Here is a 13,226-nt window from a genome sequence, read left to right on the forward strand (position 1 = left end):
GATGACCTTATCAGAGAAAACAGTGTACTCGTGTGTGTGAGAACTGGGGTGGGGCCAGGATGTCAAGACATTTAACAAATTCATATGATTTTTTTTCTTTCATCATTTGAGCGCGTTGTGTTTATACACGCTGGGCAATGTAAATCATAAATCTTGCTAGATTTCTGCTATTGCTGCTTGAAGCCTACAAACGGCATTCCTGTCAATGGGAGGAAGAGACAGACAGAAATCAAGACAGAGACAGGCAGCACCCCCAGGATGTGAAGCTTGTTCCTACTGCAAGCTGTAGTGGAAGGAGATGATGACATCCAGAACAAAATGTTTTTGCCCCGAGCATGCTAGAGCTCTTGCTTTGTGATCTCTGTGTATAAGAAAGAATGATCAATGGAGAGGACTTAATTTTCCCCCTTTTCTGGAATCAAACTATAAGGGCTTTTTAGTTATTTTTAAACTTCTTCCTGTAGAGTCCATTGCTGTGTTCCATGAAACAGACAAAACTCAGCAAGACAACAAAGACTTGATCTGCAGGAGAGAAGGTAATAAAGAGCAAGTCCTCTCCAGAGGGTAATTAATCCTTAGTCATTCATCCTAGAAGTCCCAGTTACAGTGGAGGTTAATGTTCAGGTAGCTTCTTTCTATTTTCTTTAAAATTTTTTTAAACATTTTTTTTTTTTTTTACAGAATGTTATACTATTAATTGCCAATTTGCATATGTGTGCAGCTGCTGTTTTGGCTCTGAACTCAATCCGATAAGCTTGCTGGAGGTATCGCAGAGCACTTGGCAGCTTTCCTATTTGAAAAGAAAGCCTCTCCCCACTACAGAACAGCTGATCGTCTATCAGCCATAGACCCTGATGGCGTGAATTACAATTACACTACTTTTCACACTAAATCTGGGTGATAGCTACTTGGAAAGAAGTTTCATCATTTTTTACCACAAACTGGAAAAAGAATTACATGGTCATGCTGTGCTTTTAAAGGCAGTTTGGTTCACTTTTGTCTATTTAACACCTAATTCCAAGAAGTCCATAGGCATCCAGAGATCTGAATGGCGCGTAATGAATTCACTGTTTAGATTGAAGATTTTTAAAATCTACCTCAAATTACATTTATTAACAAGGCGACCAGGAAGTGTTAAAGTTGTTAGACGCTTCATTTATTAAATAATTTGTGGGTATTTTCAGTTGTCATATCTAGAGTCATGGGGTTTGCTTATTTTTTTTAATTAGCAATCCAAAACAATGCTACTGCAATTTAACAATTCATCACGTAATCTTGGGCTCTTCAGTTCAGCTGTTAATGTTAGATAATTCAGATTGTTATTTTGATCTGTTTATAAATGATTTAGGTTGCATTGTGCTGGGAGGCGAACTGCAGCCGCCGAGGCAGAAGATCTTCTCGTCTTTACTGCGGTGCGCAGGGCGGCTGAGGGCACTTCCCAAAATGCATTTGGGGAGCTTCGGGTCTAGCAGGAGGGAACACGTGACGGGGGCGAGGGCCACTAATCATGCCTTGATTTATTATGAGTCCTTGGTTTACTTCGTTATTGATTTACACTTCCTGTCTGCTTGGAACACTGAGGAAGGCCCTAGTCGCCAAAGTGCGTCTTCATAGAATCCTACACCTCTCGCAGCTTTTCTGGGACATTAGAAAGTCCCTTCCTTCCTCTTCTTGCAAGAACCCACCAATCATGAGAAAAACGTTATGAGGCCCCTAAACACCCCTCTTCTCCACACGCTCCCCTCCCGCCTTGACATTTTTATCCATTTGCTTAAAAAACAGCAACAAAACAAAACAAAACAAGAACAAGAGGTAAACCCACCTCAAGCAGCAGAAGTGGAACACACCCATCCTGACGTAGTTCACCTAAGAGGAAAATAGATTGTTTTCCTTTTTTAGTCGCTAGCTTTATTAGATTTCTCACTCTCACAGATTATCCGAAGACTACCCATTGATTGATCGCCCGTAGAGCTGCATTTGGTGTAAAGAAAAAACTCACAGCTTTATTGGCTCCCAGGAGACAAAACAAACAGAACAAGATATTCATATTAATGCAAACAATGCAACAAATGAGGGGAAGAACCGCCCGGCTGGAGCGAGGCGCCGAGCGGCGCGGCCGGGCGGGGAAGGGCCTGGGCACGTCCCGCCCCGGAGCCGGGCTCCCCGGCCGCCCCGACCCCGGGCCCGCAGCGGCCGGCCCCCCGCGCCGCTCCCCGGCCTCCCCGACCCCGGGCCCGGCGACGGGCCTCCAGGCCTCGCGGGCCCTCGCGGCTATGCAGGCCTCCAGTGCAGGCCTCGGGGAAGGGCCTGCCTAGGCCCTCCACCCTTCGCAGTGCTGGGCTGCAGGGATCGAAAAGCCCTCCTGGCTCTCTCCTTTCCCTTTCGGTCCGCTCCGACGAGGGCCCTGGCCCAGAGCTTCCGGCTCTGGGTCAGCGGCGAAAGTGGAGCCCTCCACTGTGCCTCCGGACCCACCTGACCCACCTGGAGGGAGAGGCTAGAAAGGCGCCTGCGGCCTGTGGGAGGGAGGAAGCTACCTGACACGGATTCTGTCTCTTGGAGAAGCTCACAGGATCATGGGGGAGGCTTTATAAACACATTTAAACACAACACAAAACACTGTATAATCGAAAACGAGGGGAGCAGTATGTACAACAAATGCTGAGAGAGATTTAAGAGGCACTGAGATTTTCCTTGAGGGGTGAGAAAGGAAGACCTTTCCAATCACAAAAAAGGGGTAATTGCCTCAAACCTAATCACCCACCTCCAAATCCGCAAAAAGAAAAAAAAAAAAAAAACAAAAAAAAAACAAAACCCAAACCAAAACAAACCAAAACCAAAAAAAAAAAAAAAAAAAAAACCAAGAGGAAAATCTGTTAAGTAAGACCTGATTTCACATTTTTATATTCAATGAAATATTAAAAATAGGATTCCCAGATATTGCATAGGGCATACTTACAGTAAAAAATTATTTGTTGTTTATCTGAAATTTAATTGGGCATCCTGTATTTTTGTTTGCCAAGTCTGGCAATACTAACTGAACCACCCCCCCCACCTTTTTTGGGAAGAAACCATACAAGAAGCAAGGCTCATTCTCTGATGTATTTATTAATCAGAATATTTCAGACTTTTCAATAGGACTTTGCCTTTCAGAGGAAATGAGTTACTTTCACAGGATACTTTTCCAAGCACATTGTAGGGTGGAGGAAGAAGAAATGATGAAAACACTTGGAAATGTTCTTATATTTTAGAGGAAGTGGCAGTGTCATTGACTTGAACAGAAAATGGGCCAGGGTTCCTTCACTGAGATTGGGTCCTTTCCAGGCCAGTACAGGGTAACCATAGCATGTCTGAAGGTAGAGTGTCAGTTACAGTGGTGTTCCCATGTCAGGATTATATACGTTTTCTAATCTCTTACTATAGAGCCACACTACTCTTTGATATTTATTTTACTTTGAAAGAGACAAAGTTGGGACTTGAAAACGTTAAAGGTGGAAGGGAAGAGCAAAATCTGCTTTGAAATTTATCAAGTGGTCTAAACCAATAAAACAGATCTCATCCAGGCCATACAGATGCTGAAAGAAAAGACTTTCAGAATGCCAGTGGTAAAACCTCAGGAGAAACTAAACAGTGAGTCTTTGCATATTGGAATGTGTGTGTGTGTGTGTGTGTGTGTGTGTCTGTGTGTGTGTGTGTGTGTGTGTGTGTGTGTGTGTGTGTGAGAGAGAGAGAGAGAGAGAGAAACCAAAAGCTGAACGGTAGAAGCCTGCTGGTTGAGTTTCTCCCTCAGTTCTGGTTAGTGAGAGCTTTTTCAAGGGAGCTTTATCACCCTCACTGATACTTTGGATTCCCAGGGAGCGTGCCTTCCTTTTAAGCCAATTGCTTGAAGTTGTCTGAATACACCCACACAGGATGCCCCTTTAACAACTGCAAAGGGAGAAACTATTTGTCTAATGAGAGCTGTTTTCAGAGCTGATTCACCAACATGTAAGGGAAGATAATATAATGCCAAGACCTCCTCACGAGCCTCAGGGCCATCTTGAGACAAGTGAAGGCAAACTCTTGAACCAATGGAACATTTGTTTGGTTTAGAGAATGTTTTAGTTCCAGTTTGATAGTTTTAGAAAATATATATGCTCACTTCCAGTTCATACTGATTTACTTTTTTTTTAAGTTTATTTATTTTGAGAGAGAGAAAGAGAGAGAGAGAGCAGGCATGCAAGTCAGGAAGGGGCAGAGAGAGGGAGAGAGAGAGAATCTCAGACAGGCTCTGCACTGTCGGTGCAGAACCTGATGCAGGGCTTGAACCCATAAACCATAAGATCATGACCTGAGCCGAAGTCAGACACTTAACCCACTGAACTACCCAGGTGCCTCTGGTTCACTTTTTTCCCTTTACCATACAAACTATAGCCTTTGGTTTAGAATTTAGATGATTAAAGGTAGTGTAGTGGTGTGGGTGTTACAGTGAGGTTTAACTCTAAGCTTTAGAGGTACAAATCTTTTTAACCTTTTCTCCTACCTTGTTTGTGTCTCAAGCTATAAAAATACATCCCAACGCTTGCTGCCTGGAGCAAGGGAAGAGAAATTCTTGACACTCAGTGCACGGAGGTGCTTCTTCCTCCCAGTAGAAATGTTTTGAGGCCTGTGTTAGGGGGGTGATTAATGGATAATCCCTAAATAATACATCCCACCCCTGGTCAGGTTAATGTCAGGCTCCCCACTGTCCCTGTGGTTTAATATAATGGTTAGTCTCTTTGTGTATAAAAGACTTCTGATAGAATGATTAAAGCTTTCTATGAAGCCAAGTACAAAGCCAGTGAAAAAGTATACCTGTTTTGAGGTAAAGGATTATAATGGAAAAAATAGTGGATTGAAAGACAGGAGAGCTTGAGTTAGGTTCTAACTATTTGAGTGGGTTTGAAGAACTCATTCATTCTCTTTAGCTGCATTTTTCTTTTTGGTTTGTTTTTTATTTTTGTTTTTCATCCAAACAAAAAGAAAGTTGGATTAGGCAATCTTTAAGATTTTGTTATTTCGAAAACAATTATTCCTTGAATTAATTAGTAAGTGGTAACTTATCTTTGGTACACTGCTTCCAAAAGATATAAGTAAGATATTTAAAGAATTTATTCATGCTATAGCTCTAAACAACAAAGGAAGCATGGGCACACTTCAGGTTATCCAGGCATTCCAGATTCCCAGGGGATCTTCAAACAAGGGAGACCAGTTCAACATCAAGATATACCAGAAACAGGTGCAAAAAGTCTGGAGACGTGTGAGCCACTTAACCCTATATACCCAGGACAAGGGCATAACATGTTCTAGAACTTATGGTTGAGTCCTATTTGGGGATTGAGACCTCAGAAAGAAGACTGCAGTAAAGAGAAAGCTAAAATTATTTAGTAAATATACATGGTATCACTATCGTGAATATTCTGGCATTTGCTGCATTTTAAGTATGAAGTGCTCTTCACCCATGAAGAGCTCTGAGGCCAGAGGAAGTTAGCAATCTAGTTGTAACTGATTCTTGAAAAGACCCAAGGAACTCACCTCCTTACATCGTATCAGGGTTATAAAGTGATAGGTCTTTTAATTTGAGGCCCTCCTGGTACCGTAAGCTCCAACACGCTTTCGCTAAACAGACTTCATTCACATTCTGAATCTGGTTTTTGTCTCACACATATTAAATTTTACAAAACAGAAAGAAACAATAGAGCTTATTAGGAAAAACTTGTTTTGAATAGTAAATTAAGCATAATGGAAATAGGCACATGTTTTAGCACGGTCCCCCCCCACCTTTTTTTTTTTTTTTTTTTACCAATTGAACATTTACATCTTTTTCAAAGTGCTGTGATTTTCCCCTTAAGTCTTAAGCTGGCACCACACACTTTCAATAAATGAGACTTACATCACTTGTATCTACTGAGAGGAATCGTTGTGATACTGTAGATTCCAAATGCGCAGCCTCTGTAAAAAGGGTTTTAAGCAGTCTCCCCTAAACTGTATTAATCAAATCATTGTGGCATTCTAAGAATCCAAAGAACTACCTAATTTCAAAGACAGTGTAAATTAACTATCAGTTCTGACTGCTTTCAAATTGTACCCTGTTCTTGGACACTGGAAACCTGTACATTCAGAGGCCCACTTGACTAGATGGTTTGTTAAGGAGAGATATGCCCCAGGTGGAGGCATCTCCAAAGCCAATATATTTTCTTTATAACTGGTGTCAAATTGATGTATATATTAAAAAATCTTGGAAATGATCTCAAAAAGGAAGTAACAGCCCAATGAGCCATATGTTCAGGGAACCTAACAGGTTTCCGTTGGGACCAAATTTCACTTCACCTTTTTGTCCTTATGTGCAAATAAAAACTTATCTGTAAATACACCATTAGAACAACGATGCAAATTTGTGAAGTCTGTAGACTGAGAAGAAATTGCATTAAAGTCATCCCAACCAAGATATTGGAAGGTAAAGAATTTGATTAGATATTAGATACTAGAAATAAATAATGCAACACGGAACTGAACTAAATGTATGTTTGAACTCTATTGGTTTACCACTTCAGGGAGAGAGGTTTTGGTTCTATAGAATTGGTTAATGAAGAAAAGACTGATGAATAGATAATGAATTGATTAATTTTGATGCTGATGAAGCGTCTGAACCTCCAAATTTACATTAATAAACGTAAGGTTAATTTTTTTTCTGTGAGATATTTTAATAGATTCAGATGCTAGGGAGTTTCCAAATACCAGATAGTACTTTAGCACTGAAAAGTCTGTGTTGCATTAAGTGCAGAGAGTGCTGCTTAGTGGTTTTCCAAGGAGTAGAAACCACACAAACACACACACACACACACACACACAAAACCAAACCAAAAAACAAAAAAACCCCAAAACCCCCAAACCAAACAAAAAACGACAAAAAACCCCATTATTTATATACAAAATTATTGATATAACGCCTTTAAAAAATTCTCAATTTTAAAACTTTTAAACATTCTCTATTATTTTAGTAGATCCCAACAATTTTGCACTCACCTATTGTATTGGTATGTCTGGGCATCTTCTAAAAGGAAAAATGATTCACTCTGTGTTTGTGTAGGTTTTCATATGACTAGATCAATGATGGTATAAAATTGCAAAATTTACTCAAGTCATTTTTATTTTATTTTTTCATATTGTACTTTTATTATGAAACATTACAAACAGATAAAGGTAGAGAGGTTAATATAAATGAAACTCTTATGTATAAATGACAGCTTTATCAAGCCTTCACGTTTTAAATTGATCTTTTTTAAATGAACAGTTGTGTGTGTAAATTAATGCAATGGTAAAGGTCAGCAGAAAAAAAATTATAATGGCTGGATTATCTTTCAGGGGCTTTCCTTTTCCATCTATGTTTTGGGGGAAGGAAGTTTTATGATGTTAATTTAGACACCTGCTTAGCTAAATAGCACGGAACTCGTTGGAAGGAATTGCATTTTCATTCAGTCCAAATTCCTACCAGTTCTCTGAAGCTGTGTTTCGGTTAACCCTCTCAAGGCACGAGTACGTCAGTCAGTGTTTCAATGTTTTAATACATATGCAAATATAAAAGTGTTGGGTATGGGTAAAAGTGTATTTTAAGCAAAAGCTTCAAGCTCAACAATCAGCTTTTAAACTCAAAAAGTAGGAGGAAATTGATGCAAAACCTCAGGTCCCAGGCCTGCCTGCCTCAACAGGTATAGACCTTTTCCAGCGGACTCTGGTTCTGGTGGACTCTCTGTCGAGAGACCAAATTCACTCAGGTCAGAGTACTGAGAGGAGCAACCAAGCAGAGACCTGTCCTTCCGGAAATGCCCGGCCCCCTCTTGCCTCCCAGGCTATGCGGCAGAGGGTGGGGTGGCCGTTTTGGTAATGGCTTTCTCTCACCAGCAACAGTGTAATGGTGTGTCTCTGGGGATCCGGTCTAGTCTTGGGGTCAGGAGGTCAGGCCTTGGAAACGCAACTAATGCCAAGGTCCTTTATTTGTCCTCCTCACTCTGATTATTACGTCGTGAGAGCTGCTCTGGCTTGGTGGGGTGTAGAAGGTGCTGGGGCGGGGGCGGGGGCGGGGGGCGGTCTGCGGGGCACAATGAGGGAGCCTTCGCTAGGGTGTGACCTCGCTCGCTGCGCGGCTGCCCCGGGGCAGGCTGCGGGCCGCCGGAGGCCTTTGGGGGTGGCGGCTGCCCTAGGGCCGGTTATCAGATCTGCAGGTTGTCCCGGGGCCGTCTTTGCCTTTCTGATCTCAACTCTCTTTCCACTCCTGTCTGCCCCTCCTGGCCCTTGCCCTTCATGAATTCGCTTGGGTTCCCACTCGCTGCCCAACGCGTTCAGTCCACCAGCCGAAAGCAAGGCGGGCAGGAGAGTGCAGGCTCCTCGGCCTCTTCTCCAAGAGGTGGGTGCGAGAGCGCGGGCGCTTGCCCCACCCCCAGGAGGCGCCCAGGGGTAGGCGCTGGGCGCGGGCCGGTCCTGGGCTCTCTGGCGCCGGGTGGCTCTGGCCCTCGGCGAGCTTGCGGCCGGGCCCAGCGGAGGATGCCCGCGGCGGGCTGCGAGGGGGCTCCCGGCCCGCGAGGGACGCGATAGCTGTGGCTGAGTTCCACTTGCCAGCGGCGGGAAGGACGCGCGGGAAAGCGAGGGAGCAGGAAGCGGGTGGCGGCGGCGGCGGCGGCGGCGGGCCCGCTGGAAAGGAGGGAGCGCCGCAGGCGGGAGGAGGGAGCGCGGAGGAGGGAGGCTGGGAGGAAGGAGGGAGCGCGGCAGGCAGGCGGAGGGAGGGCTGATTAGCATGCAGCAGCGCTCGCGCGCCCGGCTCCATTGTTTTAACACCTCCCCTCTCCTCCGCGCCAATCTGTCACCGTTCAGCAGGCGAACGCTGCTGCCTCAAATGCTGCTCTTCTCAAATGAGACGGATAATTAGTTGCCCCGCACGAATGCCGCACTCTTCTCACCCCTGATTGCTATCACCTTCTTGCTCCTGGCAGTTTTGACACCTCGTAATCAGCCTGCTGCTTTTCTCTTTTCTTCCCGACTTCTGCTTCCCTCCCCACCCCCATTTATTTATTTATTTATTTATTTATTTATTTATTATTATTTTAAATGCAATCCTGGTTCCTATTTGGACCCGGCCCCCGTGGAGTTCACCTCACGCGTATACGTGTGCGCATATATGCGTATATGTAAAACAGGGTGTCTGTGCGAGTGTCGCGGGCGGCCCTGCAGCTTTGCGGGAATCACTGCTTCCACGGGGAGAGAATTCTCTTCTCCTGAAGATATTTTGGGGAAGGGAGGAGTTGGGGAGAGGGACCGGAGGGGAGACTTGGGGAGACCTCAATTAATGCTTTAAAGATCTCTCAGAAATTAACAAACTGGGGAGTCTCGGAATCTGCTGTCAGAAGCGTGTTCTCCCCGCTCTCCTCTAACAAGCACTGACAGTCTAATTACTGTAGCTACAAGCAGCTGTCGAGGCAGCAGCCCGGGAGAGAAGGCGCCACAGGCGGAGCGCACCAGGCCGGCCCCTGCGCCCGGCCCAACCGCCCAAACCGGCCCGGCTCCGGGGAGGATACAGGATGGAGAGGACAAGGCCCCGCACCCGAGAGCCCCGCGAGCAGAAGGCGGGCCTGGGAGCCAGCGGACGCGTTTATCCGTTTCATATTTATAAAGTCTTTACCTTGAAGGTTAAAAGATGTGAAAAAAAAGGAGGGGACGTGGGGGAGTGGGAAGAACATCTCCTGAGCTCCCATCCACCCCTTTTCTACCTCCTCGAGCTCTCCCTCCCTCCGTGTTGGTAAAATAACCACGCAACCCGGGCTGAGGGGGCGGGGTGAGCCAGGCTGGAGTGTAAGAAAGCAGATGTCCCCGCTGGCAGCAGCCTCAGCCTCCGGGGAAAGCTGCACCGGGGGGGCCCTCCCGAGGACATTCACCTCCCACTTCTCAGGCATCCCGCTCACAACTGCCTCGTCTCGGCGGGGGTGGTTTTTTCAGACTCAGCGTTTCGCGTGTGCAGCTTTTTTACCTGGGAGCTGTTCTTACCCGGCCACGCTTAGCAGATGCCAAGATGCGGCCCCTGCACGACTCCGTAATAGGAGACAGAGGGAGAGACCTGGCGGGTGCCCATTCCACCTTGAAAGCTGCAGTCAGCGCCACCTCTGCGGCGCGGGGCTGGAGCTTGCTCCCCAGGCTGCATTTCCTGTGGCCCAAGAGGGCCTTTGTCCCTCGGAAGTTGGAGCCCTGGAACCCAAAAGCAAAGGAGAGTTTCCCGCTCTTACTAACGGTGGTGGAGGTGGGAAAAAGGAGGACTGGGGAAGAGTCTGTGATAACACTTTAATTCGAGTCACTTTGTGGGCTATAATTTCCTTTGGCTGTCAGCAGGCTAGTAGATGTCAACTGTGTGAGAGGGGCTCTTTCTCTTCTAGAAAAGGAGAAGGAAAAAGAAACCCCGTTTACGAGATAGGTACAGTGGTATATTCTGGCTGGTACAGGCTGAGAAGTTTTTATTTTTAATTGTGTGTGTGCTTGTGTGTGTGAGAGAGAGAGGGAGAGAGAGAGAGAGAGAAGTGAGTGAGAGGGGAGGCTGGGTGGGTGGGAGGTAGGGAGGAGACATGGGTAATTGTCTAGGTATTTCCATTCAGCCCCAGTGGCAGTGGAGGAAAGATGTACACGTCTCAGAAACCTTCACAGTGAATACCTAATAATCGCTATGTCACCTTGGTGAGGAAGATGTCAACCTGACGTGCTTGGCACCCTGAGCAGTCGAGGCACCATTCTCATGCTTCCACCAGTTAAGGCTCCTCACTGCAGCACAGAGGCCTCTCAAATTCCCCCATCCTAAAACCTTCCAATTTTTAAAAACACTTCCTCCAAAGAAGGCTTAAATTTCTGTTTTGAGAGTTGCAAATCAGTGTTCACTTTATAAAACAGAAGCCATGCCTCATTTTAAAAATTGGAGGGCAAAGGGAAACCTAAAAAACAAGCAGCATAGGGAAGAAAAATGAAAGGGAAGTCTCATTTTAAACAAAATTTTGCAGCATTCTGATTTGGTAGCCTTTCTCACAAATGTCTTCCAGTGGCCATCAGTCAGGCTGCTGACAATGAATAACAAATTTCTCAACAACAATGTAAACATTTCTAATACAAATCAATAAATGTGGATAGTTCCTACAGGGTTTTAGATTTGCTCCCAATAAATACAAATACGTTTCTTTAGCAAGTTTACTTTGAAAATAATTTTTAAATTCAAAGTGATCGACTACTTGTAATTAAATGTCACCAGATCTGATATCACCCTTCTATCATTAGAAAACATGAATGTTTTAAACTTCCCCCAAATGTAATTTATTCCTTTTTTTTTTTTAACTCAGGAACAGAGAACATATTTAATGATCATGACATAAGTAACTTTTTAAATATTCAACTCATTTCATCATGTAGCTATACACATAGTAAAATTTAAAACCATGTATATTATTAAAAGAAAAAACAATCTGAAGTGTTTGAATAATCCTACCAGTGATTTTATCACTGGGTAACAAATCTTAGATTTTGGTATTTACTTAGACATTTATGTTGTCTGCTGTTCTGTATTACAGGTTTATTAAAAAAAAAATCACCGATAGCATAAATAATCTAGTTTTTAAGTGAAACACCCTATAAACATTTGACATCAACAAATTTAATAAATTTAACTAGAAATCCAAGCAATAAGCTTAGACATTTGAAACAAACATAAATTAAGGTAATAAACACTGTAAACATGAATGCAATGAATTACAGTTTTATACAGAATGATCCATAAAAGTTAATAAAAGAAAGTTACAATATAAGTTTAGGAAAAAATTCAAATAGCTGTGACATAGCTATTTTTCAATGAACGATCTTGAACTAAGTTTTCAATCAAGTATTTATAGTATTACAAACCCAAGATCATCACATAGAACCTGATGATCACATAGAATCATTACACGGAGCTGTTTTCAAATGCATCTTAAGTCTCCCCATTAAAGTGTGAATTAAGATGCCGGAGGAAATCCCCCCTGGATGTAATGGATGGTGGGAAAACTGCTTGACAGAATTCACATACTCGAGGTATATGCAGTTCTGAGCCTGTGCCACCTAGTACCGATGATATATCACTGTCTTGATTAGGAAAGGGCTTCCAAACGGGCTATGGGAAACAAACAAAAATATCTTCTGTTATTTGTAGGTAAAATCAACTTAGAATAAATTTCAAATTCAAATTTTTTGAGTGGGTTTTGTGCATAAGTACAAAATTCCTTTCTATGAAAGCAAATTACCTTTCTACAGAGTTAGCATGAAGACCTAACTCAATTTTCCTTTCATTAAGGGCCCAGCTAAACTTTGATTTAGTCACTTAAAAAACATACATGCACTTTATCTTCACATATTTAAAATTTTTCCATTTTTACCACCAGCAAATTTTAATACTCGTTATCGTAACAGCAGTAGTTTTGGCACAACAGTCAATCATTAAGACTTTTTAAAAATTGAATTCTATCTTTTCTGTCTTACAACAGAAACCTTAAGTTATAGGGCTCTGATTAATACAAAGTGCACTAGACATGATGTGTGTACACATGCAGTTTGATCAAGAGCAATTTAAATTTCACTATTTATAAGGAAATATACAATGAATAAAACACATAGGAATAAGTTGTTTTGGTTTCGAAACGAAATTTTTTAAGTACTAAACAAAGTCCAATGATCAGTTGTTTCTTTGAAACCTCAAATATTTAATCATTCAACAAAATCTAACATGGGATGCATTCTTTTGGCTTATTTTGCTCCTGCTATATAGTGCGTAGTTTTGCCTTCTTTCCCCTTTCTTGTGACTGAATAGTGTCAACAGTTGCCCAATTAAATAATTATGGAAAATCACAATTCAACAGAACTACCTCCATTATAAGCAGCACATAAATACGTGAAAATACTGCATTTATTCTTTCTAAAAAAATATCTAACAGGGCAGAAAAAGCATTTAGTTCAATAGTAGGTGCTCAATAAATATTTTTTGATTGGAATATCTTATTTTCCTGAACTGCATACCAAATTATTTTTAAAATTTGCTTTCTGGTATACCTTGACATAGGTAAATTACCTTGACACAGTTAATTTCTGATACTTTGAGGAAAATCACTTAAAAAGTCAATTTAAAGAGACCTTTTTGGGCTCTTATTACTAATATGTTTTTA

The 13,226-nt window shown here is 42.9% G+C and overlaps 1 protein-coding gene across 5 annotated transcripts in view; it reads right to left on the minus strand.

Moving 5' to 3' along the window:
- Window positions 1–11,673: 11,673 nt before the first annotated feature.
- TANK (TRAF family member associated NFKB activator) overlaps window positions 11,674–13,226 on the minus strand; it is a 95,094-nt gene continuing 93,541 nt past the window's right edge. For all 5 annotated transcript variants that reach the window (XM_047083298.1, XM_047083301.1, XM_047083297.1 and 2 more), the window contains one exon: window positions 11,674–12,181. In XM_047083298.1, the coding sequence (XP_046939254.1) occupies window positions 12,002–12,181 (180 nt within the window). In that variant the 3' untranslated portion in view covers window positions 11,674–12,001. The remainder of the gene's footprint in view (window positions 12,182–13,226) is intronic.

This window comes from Lynx rufus, unplaced genomic scaffold (genome assembly GCF_022079265.1).
Source record: "Lynx rufus isolate CCGP_SWC_20201006 ecotype Redwood Valley unplaced genomic scaffold, mLynRuf1.p SCAF_2, whole genome shotgun sequence".
Lineage (NCBI taxonomy): Eukaryota > Metazoa > Chordata > Mammalia > Carnivora > Felidae > Lynx > Lynx rufus.